Below are 12,046 nucleotides of genomic sequence, written 5' to 3'. Positions count from 1 at the left end.
AGCTTATCTGTGGGAACCAAGCCTATATTTTTCTCTAAGAGCTTTGGACCAGAAACTTAAAATGTTCTCCCAACTTGTATTTCATTCAATTCTAGACTTTGATTTCATTTTTTGAGACTCTTTTCAGAATTTCATAGCACTGTGATACTTCATAATTAGTACTAATCTTGAAGTACTAACAGCTAGAATAGCCTCTTTAAATCAGGTGACGGTCTTATTATGGTCTGAGATGCTTTTCACATACACTCAGGGAAACTTCGCTTCTAAAAACCTGCCATGACTCAACTCTTCCCAACCTCACCTGTGTCCTTCCGTCGACACTGGATGACCTGCTGGAGGGAAACTCTTACCCTGTAAGGCATCTGTTAATTGACATGTTTTTCCTGCTGGCAGGTTGATCACGCCCTGTACACACTGAGCCCATGAATGATGGATGTTGACAGCGTGAATGTCCACACACGTGTCACTCTAAATTTAATACTTTAGAAAAACAAACAACTTGAGGATAAAAGTAATAGAGTATAAACCGTTACTCTTCCTTTCTGTTTTTTTTCTTTATGAATAAATATTCTAGGACAGTAATTTAAAAATTATAGACCTGCTTTTTTTAATGCAGAGAATTGCCAAGTTAGCATCTTATCTGAGCAGGTGCTAAATGAATTAGCAAGAAGACAGCCTAGATAGTATCCTGGCCCGTAACTGGTTCTCCAATTGGGTAGAAGGAATACTTTGTTTTATCTTTAAATGTCGAGGAAAAAAACAGTGACTGCCTAGTATTAGGACAGGATCCCAGTATTGAGTTTTAATTACTAATTCTACCCAGTGACTCGAGGTGTGAGCAGATCCATGAATGGAAATCAGACGGGTTTAAGACTTAGCCAAATAACAGAAAAAGCAGGAAGCCAAAGACAGGAAAGTGTATCAGAAACAACACATTACTATTAAATCATAGAGTAGTGGTCTGAAAAGCAAGTGGCCAGTCAGGGAGTGCGCCGAGAGGAGAAGCAGATAGAGTTCTCCTTGTCTGAGTGGCACGCAGACAGACAGCTCTGAAGAACAACCGTCTAGTGGTAGCAATTAGGAGAACATGGAAAATTTATCAGCCTTGACATAGTAACAGCATTTACGCGATACCACTGGGAACGTGGTTCCATGTAAATAAATTTTCCATATAACTCGTCAAGAGTCAGCAGTTGGTGGGCATCTTTCTAAAATAGACTTTGCTGCTTTTTAAGCAATACTATAAAGTAGTGTGATGTGGAGAAAATCATAACCAGTCTAGAGGTCGAAAGCTCAAGGTCCAGGTCTGACCCTGCCGCTGTTACCATCCCCCGACGCGCACCCCGAGGCATGGGAGGGGCTCAGCCCCTGTGCTTTGCCCTGAGGGGCTGGGTTGAGTCAGAGGCCTCGCTCTGACTCTGAAGTTCATTTTTACAACCTGGCCTTTTCTTGGTGGGTGATTAGAGGGTTTGCATGATGGCATCAGGTGCTTTCTGGTGGTGTGAGCCTTCAGGGTGTGGGAGCTGTAGCACCGGGTGGAGACTGGATAGTCTGGGCTTCCCCACGCTGGCAGCCATCCTGTCTTCCTCACGCCCGTGGGCCCCCTCCTCTCCGAATGGCCTCTCCCCATTCCTGTTTGCCCTGGGCTTTCAGACCTAGAGCACGGGTGTCTGAGTGGGAACCCCAGTCTGCCTTTGGGGGGATGGCCTCCAAAAGCTCCGTGTGACTGAGTCAGAGGCCCTTTTCACGTGATGGCTGGGCCTTGGCTTTCGATGGAATAATGGAGGCCGCAGGAAAGTGACATGTAGATTGGTAGCGTTATAATGTCGCATGTATGCGCTGGAAAGTGCCGTTGCTCCAGTTGTTGATCGTCCGTGTGTCAAGAGACCCCAGCTCACAAGGAGGAAGTTCACGTGGGTTTGATCCAGGACCTCAACATAGAAACCACTGCGTGCACGTTTGTGCGTGATGGTCTCCGGACCACCGGTGGGCAAATGTGTGCCAATCAAAAGCAATTTTTTTTTAAAGTTCTTTATTTTTATTTATGTATTTGACAGAGATCACAAGTAGGCAGAGAGGCAGGCAGAGAGAGGGGGAAGTAGGCTCCCCACTGAGCAGAGAGCCCGATGCAGGGCTCGATCCCAGAACCCTGGGATCACGACCTGAGCCAAAGGCAGAGGCTTTAAACCCACTGAGCCACCATGTGCCCCAATCTATGATTTTCTTAATGAAAATTCAACTTCATAGCCAAAGGCTTTGATCCGCTGTCCCCAGTGGTCGCTCAGCGCAGAGGGTGGCTCGCCTCTGACTGTGGCGGGAGGCCATGGGGTGAGCGGACAGAGCAGGGCGAGCACGGCCCGCCCCGGGCAGGCGCTGGGCAGGTGCCGGTCGTCCACACGCAGCTCCGCCGTCGCCTGTCCCAGGTTCTGAGGTGTCCACGCCCCGTCACGCCTTCAGCTAGTCAGCCTCAGATCCTGGAAGCTCCCTCAGCGAAGGGGGAGCGGTGCCTAAAGACTCAGAATGGTGACATCCGTTCTGGGTGGTTCTGCCTCGGTAGAGGTCAGGCCCGTGCCCGTGTCTTTGCCAAGTGAGTGAAACAGTAAGGTTTTTGGATTTCAGAACCGCTGGGACTCTGGAATCATGACTACGGGATCGTGGACCTCCTAACCATCCCGAACACAATTTGGAGACGGCCTCAGCACAATCTATCATCTGCCTCAGGGCGAGAGGCCTGTGCACCTGTGATCCTCAGCAGAGGAGAGACAAGGCATCTGCCTGGCAGGGCCCCTCCTCCACCCTCACTCACTTGCCGGGTGAGGTTTAAGACCGGAGCAGCTGGAGTGCAGTTTGGCCCACATCCTTCTGGCAGAAGCCCTGGGGCTTATGGAACCACCTGGTTTGGAGCAATCCCAGCCTCAACATCTCTCTAGTCGTGGGTTCAAATCTGGCTCTGCCACTCGAAAGCTGTGTCCTCTGGGCCAGGTACTTGTGCTTCCTTTGCCTCAGCTTCCCCATCTGCACAAGAAGGATAATAATACCACTGCTCCATAATGAGCTTGAAAGAATTAAATCCTTATAGCTTTTGAAATTCCTGCTCGGCTCCTGCGGTGAGCCACTGGCCCCGTGGCCGCTTCCTCTTCCCAGAGCCACAGCCCACTGCGAAACTACCTCCCAGAGAAGCCTCTGTGGCCTTCATGCCTGGTTACCTGTTCTGGTTGCAGAAGTCACCCCCGAGGTCACTTTCTTACCAGCTGCAGACGCGGCCACCAGCTGCCTATTGTGCTCTTTTCTTTTTGTTGAAAGCAATCGATTTCTCTAAGGTTCAGCTACAATCCTCCTAGGTCCTGGGCTGTTGGTCAGGTTTTTAATTTGCATGGTGCTACTCTGTTATGTACTTGTCAGAAGAGAGATCGTTAAGCTTCCGTAATGTGGCCACTCTGCACATTATCTGAACTAGAAAGCCATTGCTGGGCTTTCTCTGAGGCCAGAAGTCCAGTGAATGCTTTATGGCTTTGTCGTAAATGTAAGTAAGTGGTGGGCATCATAAAACTTCATCCTTCCCTGCAGGCACCATCTGGGCTCAGACCATTCTGGAACCCCTGAGGGGGCAGCGCTAGAATCGTGTGTCCCAAGTTGCTGTCACCTGTGCACCCTCTGGGCTGTGTGCGTGAGTTTCCTTAGCCACGCCCCCTGGGTTAGGGATGTGGACTCACTGAGTCCGACTGCCTGCGTGCAGTTAAGCTCTGCTAATTAACAGCTCTGGCATCTAGACAATGTACTCGAACATTCTGTGCCTGATTGTTCTCATCTGTAAAATGGGGGTAATATTACAACCCGTCACAAGCTAGAAAGTATTCAGTACAAGGGAAACCTGCACAAGAGGGCCCGGTGGTTGTAAATCCACTTCTGGGGAAGGTACTTCGCGATGCTCTTGACCACCAGAAGAGGGGCCGGATGGCTAATGGGAGTCGGCCCTTATTCTTGTGTCGAAGTCTTCCGGGAGAGCACCCTGTCGTCAGTGCAGTTCTGTCTGGTCAGGTGGCCGCAGCTCATTAGACTCCCTGGAGCTCGGGAGCCTCCACCTCCTGGGCCCTGCCTCTCTCCCTCTTCTCCTCTCCTCTCAGCTCACACCCAGCATCCCCGGTCTACCCGCTGGCAGCCCCCCAGACACGTGCTGCTTCATGGCCCTGTGCCTCTTCTCAGGGTCCTGTCCCCAAACGCCCCACAGTGTGCACCTGCTCGTCTCCCAAGAAGCCCAAGCATACTGCCACCCTACAAAGTCTCCCCAGCACCCCTTCTTTTTTTTTTTTAACTTAATTTTATTTATTTATTTGAGAGAGAGACAGAGTGAGAGAGGATGAGAGGGGAGGTCAGAGGGAGAAGCAGACTCCCCATGGAGCTGGGAGCCTGATGTGGGACTCGATCCCAGGACTCTGGGATCATGACCTGAGCTGAAGGCAGTCGCCCAACCAACTGAGCCACCCAGGTGCACCCCCAGCACCCCTTCTTACAATGGCCCACTCTAGTTCTTGGCCCCAGTGTGTCCCATACTATACAGACTTCTCTCCGGATCACTTGTTTTCTTCCTTCAGTTGTCTGCTTATTTACGTATAGAGATTCCCTCCGACACTGGAGGACCCTTAGCTTGAGGTCAGCGATGTGGCCATGTGGGGTGCCTCAATGCATATTGGATAAAAATAATTTGGGGACAGAATGTCTGAGCTCCAGAAGAGGCCCACACCCACTTCTTAAACCCGAAGACCATGGCGCACCTTTGCAAATGGTGCGGTCCTTGAACCCTCTTCTACAAGCTTTGCAGTTCTCAAAGGTCCTCTCGGAAGAGACTTGCTCATTGTCATTTCTCATAAGGGCTGTTTATTTTTCCTTATCGATTTTTAGTTATCCGAAGTCTGGTGTCTTGAGGCACAATTTGGGGGCTACAGAAATGAGTGATAGAGGGTAACAGGGCCATCATGAGTAGGGCAACGTCTCTGAGACCTGTGAGCCCATGTGCCCCCACACCACACAGCACCCTGGTCTCCATCTGTGGCTCTGAAACCTGGGAGGAGGAGCCTCTTCTCCTGAAGGACCAGGGCTGTATGGGTCCTGGAAGGATTCAACGCCTAGATTGATGGGATTTGGGTGGCCAAACATTGGCTTTTTCTGCAAAGTGCAGGGCTTTCCCTTGAAGACAAAGTGACATCAACGAGACATCGCTTTGTAGTTCCCTGGAACTGCCACTCACCTCCCATTCGAGGGCTCAGAACTGTTCACAGAGCATGTCATGACAGTTGTCCCCACCTAGCCCCACCCTGTCGGCAAAGCTTCAGGTAAACAGAGGAGGAGGACCTCAGCTTGCTGAGGGACATGAAAACCCGTGTTCTGGTGGATGATGTTCCTTGCTTGTTTACTTGCTCTGTGCCAGCAGTGCTGGGCACCTGGGGATCCTGGCCCCCCAGGGGTGGAGGTGAGCTGCACGTCTCCTAGCTTCTGCCTCCCCAGCTCTGGGCCCTGTTCTTCATGCATCGCACTCCGTTATGGTCTTGACTTTCAAATTCCGTTCCCTGCTGTGGAGTTTGGTCCATAAACATTTGATGTAAATTATGTTAAATTACTTTTAAAAGGACCCAAACTTTCTCCTGCTGTAGACCATATTTTACACTTCAGAGACCACCTGCAAAACATCTTGTGCTATCAGAGGACTATATGAGCTAGTTTTCTGAGAGGACTTTTAAAAAGATTCTCCCCAAGTGGCTAAGTATATTGGACCACCTGTGACAGTGCCTGGCTGAGGAAGGCAACAGCTCTGTGCTGGTGTTGGCAATGGGGCGCCCTGTCAAAAGGGCACCCCGAAGTCCAGGCAGCTCTCAGGTCCAGTATTGAGGCCACAGCCCTGCGGAGCCTCCCTGGGCCCAGGAGTCAAGGGCCATGGCAGGTGGCCTGCCATGGTGGGGCTGTCCGATGGGGCATCTGGAAATTGGGGATGCTTCTGAGCTGGCCTGGGACTCTCTATCCAGCCTCCCCAGTGTTGTTTATAGAAACCCCTCTGATCCACCCCGGAGTGTCCTGCCATCGCCCAACGGTGTGATGAGCGCACAGCAGTGCAGCTGCTCTGAATGGCCGCTGCCAGGAGGGCTCTGCCCAAATAGGACCTAAAATCTGCCGTAATCTGCCATCAGAGCAGCAGAACCCACCTCTCCATGCTCAGTAACTTGATCAGACTGCTTAGAGGAAGTACAACACAGAAAAAGAGCTTGATTTCATAGTTGTGTGTAGGATCCTGCATGAGCAAATGGAAGATTCACAGTGGGGCTTCTGGAATACTTTAATTAGAGTCTCTCCGGATCCTGCAGGGCTGCCAGGGTTAGCTGTAGTGCTAACTTCTTAGCAACATCAGTCAGGACTCCTTGATACTGTGTAACTGACACTGCGATCACTAGAGCCCAGGCTGGATAGAACAACTTGTGCTTCCCTCCCTGTTAGGGGTGCCCTCTTGCCTCTTGGAAAGTTCGGAGGGAACATGACCACACCTGTTCATGCACGAGTTGTCTGGGGGTGCTCCGGCACGTGGCAGTTGAGGGGTTAACCAGAGCCCTTGCCGGTCCGCAAAGTCTAGGATGTTGATTAATATTGGCCAGAAAAATTGGGCTGGCCCCCTGCTCCAACCGGGCACCCTGTTCTCTTTGATCGACCTGTAAATACTGTCATAAAAGTAAGCTGACAAAATGCACTAAGAGTAAAACGCTGGTGGTTTGTGTTTTGGTTTTTTTTTAAACTGGGACTCCTCATCCTAACACAAACAAGGACTTTGTTGCTAATAAAACTTGAGACCTGCTGTGTTCTCTGGTCTCATCTCAGAGTTAGCAGGAAGATGAAAATAATTATATCGGTAAGTCCTGTGAAAGCCTTCAAAGGTTTGAAAACTGAAGGTAACTGTCTGGTTGCTCATGTCGGGCATTTTTTTAAAACTTAATCCTTCTATTAATATTTGGTCTTTGTAACAAAATAGAACAGAAGCGCCCCTCCAACAAACTGCTTAAACCTGCTGAAGAGATTCATAGTGAGGGACAAGTTTACACTGATTTCTTGACACGATGGGTAGGATTGTTGTTCCCATCTGCCACATTTTGAAAATCGTTGTTTTCATACTTTCTCAAAAAAATTTAGACCCCTTCACCTGCACATAGTTTTGCTTCTCTGACTCAGCTTACGACAGCCCTGAGCAGTCACTGGCCTCCACTTCCCATGGGTGGAAACTGAGTGCTACCATCTGTGAAGCTTCCCGGCCCGGGACAGTGGCTGTGGTTTTTTGTTTTTCTGTTTTTTGTAATGATTTTATTTATTTGCTTGTCAGAGAGAGAGAGCACAAGAAGGGGGAGTGGCAGACAGAGGGAGAAGTAGGCTTTCCCCGCCAAGCAAGGAGCCCAATGCAGGGCTCGATCCCAGGGCCAGGGATCATGACCTGAGCTGAAGGCAGACACTTAACAGACTGAGCCGCCCAGGCGCCCTGAGGCTGTGTGTTTTGACACCCTACAGAACCGAAGACCTTCACCCATTTCCCTTCCTGTCTTTGAAGGGTCTTCCCCGAGTCCCTGCGGTGGCTGATGGCCACCCAGCAGTTTGAAGCCGCCAAGAAGCTCATCCTGCACTTCACGCAGAAGAACTGCATGAACCCCGAGAGTGACATCAAAGGTGTGATGCCCGGTGAGTCGCGCTCACTTCACCCCACAACCCCACCCCAATCAGGAGAGGTGCCCCCGTCCCAGACGAAGAGTCCACACGGTCTTTCCAAGCAGCTGCCTTCGCTGTTGAAGTTTCCGTCCCGGTTGGTCTGCAGCTGGACCGGGAATGTGACAGGAATTTAATTAATTAATTAATGAATTAATTAAATTAATCCGCCTTCCAGGTGTTGGATTCAAGTCTAATGCGCCGTGGTGTCCCACCTAGCCTGTCCAGACCCAGACGTGAGGCACAAACCTAATGCATACCCCATCATCTTGGAGTATTTGGGAAGGGTCCAGCCTGAGTCTGGTCCACAGCCAACCCTGAAGGCCAGGTTTATAAACCCTCAGGGCCCTGCCATGGGGCGGCACTGGTCCGCACTACCTCTGTCTTCCCAGGGTGGACCTTCAGGGATGCCACTGTCTGTTTCTGTCATGACCTCTTTTTGGGGGCACCTAAAGAAGTAGGAAAGTGAAGTCTTTCTGTAGAGTAGTTTAGATCTGTTTTATTATTTATTATTATTATTTTTTAAGATTTTATTTACATTCAAGTTAGTTAACATACTATGTATTACTCGTTTCGGGGGTCAGAACCATCAAACGTGTGTATCAAGAGCGTCACCAGAAACTAGATCGGGGCTTCCAGGTTAGGGATCTGTCAGTATCACCAGGAAGTTGTTAAAAATCCATGTTCCTGCTGCCCTCCCTTGTACTCAGAGATGCTGCTCCAGCAGATTTGGAGTAAGTTCTGAGAAACTGCACCGTTTAATAAGCACTGGAAGAGGCTCTGCTGGACACGCCCTTCGAAGGTCCCAGGAAAGCCAACCCCAGGCTCTGACCCGCGGCAACAACCCGCCAGTACTGTTGTTATAAATGTCCCAGGAAAATACTCTGTGGGCCCTGCCCAAGAGAAACTATGTGCATCCCCCACCCCCCACCATAATCTGGAATTCTGTCCAGCAGATATTTACTAAATGCCCACAGTGTACCAGGCACTGTTCTAGAGCAGAAGGAAACCAGCAAAGCCTTGTTTCTTCCGTGCAACTTACAGGCAAGCAGGGAGGGCACACAGGGAACAATGGAATGTACGGTCCATCAGGACAGATGCATGCTGTCAGAAAAATCCGCAGAGCGGAAAGAGAGAGGGGGTGGCAAGGGCTCACAGATGCTTGGGGGAGCCAGGCTCCAAGGACAGAGGTAAGCAGAGACCCAACTGAGGTAGGAGAATAAAGGCGTCACAGCTCCATTCACAACAGGGAAGGAACACAGCGGGGAAACCACGCTAGCCAGGAAGGGCTTCTGGAACGGTCTATCCCTTGGTTCCTAGACAGGCTTTTCAGCAGACTGCTGATTCAGACCTAGGGTTCACGGTCAGTAGAATTCCCCAGATGCTGCTGACCAGGATGGCGTCCGAGTCTTGGCCTGGACCCCAACCTGGGAGATGGGCACAGCAAGCCTGGGCTGCCCCCACCTGTAGGGCTGGTGTGGTCTGCCTTGCACTCTGGTGCAGGCTGAAGGCCTCAGGAAGCCTGGAGCCCTTGCTTTACTGGAATAAAGAAGCCCATGAGCCAGGTCTGCTTTTCATGAAGAGTACTGAGTGCCGGTGCTGTGCAAAGGGGCACCTGGGGTTCCTTTTTATCCAGTGACAATGAGAATAGGTTGATATTCACATGGTGCTTGTATATCAGTCACTTTCCCAAATGATTTGCAAATACTAACTTAATATTTAATGCCAAGCGCTTTATATGTATTCACTTAGAATACTTCACCACAGCCTTACGAGAGAGGTACTGTAATTATCCTGAATTGTGGATGGGAGACTGAGGCACAGAGAGGTGAATTACCTAGGTGAAGGTCACACAGCTAGTGAGTAGTTGAGCTGGGACTTGAACTCCTTAAGTCCAGCAGAAGCAGCTCCACTCTGGTGCTCTGCGAGAGGAGGGGGAGCTCACAGACAGAGACACCATTGTCACTGGAGAGAACGAGCATTGAATTAATTTCCCCTTTGGGGGCCATTGTTTGCTCATTTCAGAAAGCCCACGCCATCTTCCCAAACTCCTCAGCCCCGTTCATTAGCTGGTTAATGCTCTTAAGTCCTACAGTATAATCTGTTTCTGGCGTTTCCCTAATGGAATCACCGCATTCCATTTCTTTCTGGTTAAAATACTGTCTGGGAAAATCTTGTTTTCTCAATTCTAATTATACTGCTTCATTTTCCTCCTATTTTTGGAAAGTGGTAGGAAATCGTTTTTCCTTTCTTTGCTTCTGAGTTTTGTGGCAGTCCCTGCAGAAGGCTGACACGTGGGACATTGCCTGCCTCCCGAGGGTGGTCATGGCCCCCCACTGCTGGGGACACACGGTTCCCATCTGTCTCAGACCTCTGCTCACTCCCCTCCGTCAAACGCGTTGATGCCAGTGCCGGGGGAAGGCAGGTGTCCCTTTCATCAGAATTGGCCACTTCCAGCTTTCAGAGGCTGCTTTCTTCTGCTTGGAATCTTCTTCCCAACACCTCATCTCATCCACCTACCAATCCCTGTCCCTTACCTGGTCTACCTGCCTTGTCTCCCTCTCGCTGCCCCTCCCCTCACACTGCCTGCTCGGAAATCCCTCAGCAGCCTCCCAGGGCTAGATCCCCATGACCTTCAGTGAAGCCGCTCCAGGACCCTCTCTCACCTCTACTTGCCTCTCAAAGACTCTGCAGCCTGCATTAGGCTCTCAAAATGCACCTCAGGCCTCCCCTCTGCAGGGCCATCCCCACCCCAGGTCTTCCTGGGAGACACACTGCACCTGCATTTCTTGCCAGAGCCTTGGTGAGGTCAATCATCACATCACCCATGTTTGACAAATGGGGCAGCAGGGCCCAGACAGGCTAAGTGTTGGGGAGCGCTGCCGCCTGCTGCTGATGTCCCGTCATGTGGAAGGAACAAGCCCCGTGCAAGAAGCGGGTGTCCTCTGTCCTCAGGCATCAGGCCCTCTCTGGGCAGCACCCCCAGAGAAGCCCGGCAGGCCCAGCATTGGTGGGATGGGAGATGGCGAGTCCCCCCATCAGGCCTCCGTGGGGCTTCACTCAGCTCTTTTCTGTGATTGAGCTTGGATTCTGCCCTCTCCTGCCCCGCTTCGTCTGGTCGGGCTGGTCAGAAACTGAGGGGAGAAGCAGATCTGTGCATCCAGCCACCACCGCGTCCCCAGGGTTAGGTCACTTGCCCACAGCCCCAGCACTAGCAAGTCAGCCCTGGGCCGGCTGACTCGGGCGCCCTACTGCTAACCCCGCTGGCTGCCGACTCCTCCTCCTCCGGGCTTCAGGCCAGCAGCGGCCACGTGCCATGACAGGCAAGTACAGAGGTCAGCGCTGCCGGGTCACTTGTCCAAATGTGGGGTAGATTTTAAAGAGGGAGCTATCTGAGGTGACTTTGATAAGATCCCTGGAGGCGTTCTCCGAGGCTGGCTCCGGAACCACTGATCCTAATGGCCAGGTGCTGGCATTGCTAAAGCCCCACCTAGGGGAAAGAAGCAGCGCGGAAGAGACAGCAGGTGCTTTCTGGGCTTTTGAGTTCAGGCTCCGCCTGGGCTCCCAGCCTCAGAGCTGCTGCCTTGGAGCCTGTAGGGCCTGCTTTTTGGAATGGTTCCGGCAGCCAAGGGGGCTGCCGCTCCTCCTTGTGCTCCTCCTCCTCCTCCTCCTGCCCCTTCTCCTGCTCCTCCTCCGGCTCCTCCTCCTGCTACTGCTTCTCCTCCTCCTGCTCCTGCTGCTCCTCTGCCTGCTCCTCCTCCTCCTGCTGCTGCTCCTCCAGCTACTCCCGCTTTTGCTGCTACTCCTGCTCCTGCTGCTCCTCCCCCAGCTCCTCCTTTTTCTCCTGCTGCTCCACCTCCTCCCGCTACAGTTGCTTCTCTTCCTCGTGCTCCTGCTCCTCTTCCTTCTCCCCCTCTTCTCTTTTTCTGTTTCAATAACGGGTGTTTCTCCAGCATCCGCAGGAACGTGTTAGCAGTGCACACAAGTGTAAGAGCAAAGCCAGTTGCTCTCACACCCGCTCCCAACAAATGTGTTTTCCCTGCATCTCTGAGGCCTGAGTGACCTGCCACTGCCTTCTACCTTGCTCTGTGCTATCCTGGAGAAGCATGGTTGGACCCCTCCCGTGGATCTCTTCAGTCTGTTGAGGTCATGACTGCTGTGTGTCTGTAGGGACACGTCTCCTTCTGCAGCTGGGGGCAGGGGGACACGCCAGAACCACCTGGGTCAGCCAAAGTACTGGCCAGGAAGGGCGCCTGTCCCCTCTGGCAGGGGGACACGCCAGAACCACCTGGGTCAGCCAAAGTACCGGCCAGGTCTA

At 51.7% G+C, this 12,046-nt stretch overlaps 1 protein-coding gene across 1 annotated transcript in view; it reads left to right on the top strand.

The window, feature by feature from the left end:
- The window catches only part of SLC22A23 (solute carrier family 22 member 23), a 171,812-nt gene that overhangs the window by 136,388 nt on the left and 23,378 nt on the right, over positions 1-12,046 (top strand). Inside the window, exon 5 of the mRNA XM_045067025.1 lies at positions 7,577-7,704. Coding sequence (XP_044922960.1) covers positions 7,577-7,704 — 128 coding nt within the window. The remainder of the gene's footprint in view (positions 1-7,576; positions 7,705-12,046) is intronic.

This window comes from Mustela putorius, unplaced genomic scaffold, assembly GCF_011764305.1.
Source record: "Mustela putorius furo isolate JIRA1106 unplaced genomic scaffold, ASM1176430v1.1 tig00003870_pilon_pilon_pilon, whole genome shotgun sequence".
Taxonomy (NCBI): Eukaryota; Metazoa; Chordata; class Mammalia; order Carnivora; family Mustelidae; genus Mustela; species Mustela putorius.
The sequence above is the reverse complement of the archived record's forward strand: the minus strand, read 5'-3'. Positions and strand labels throughout refer to the sequence as shown.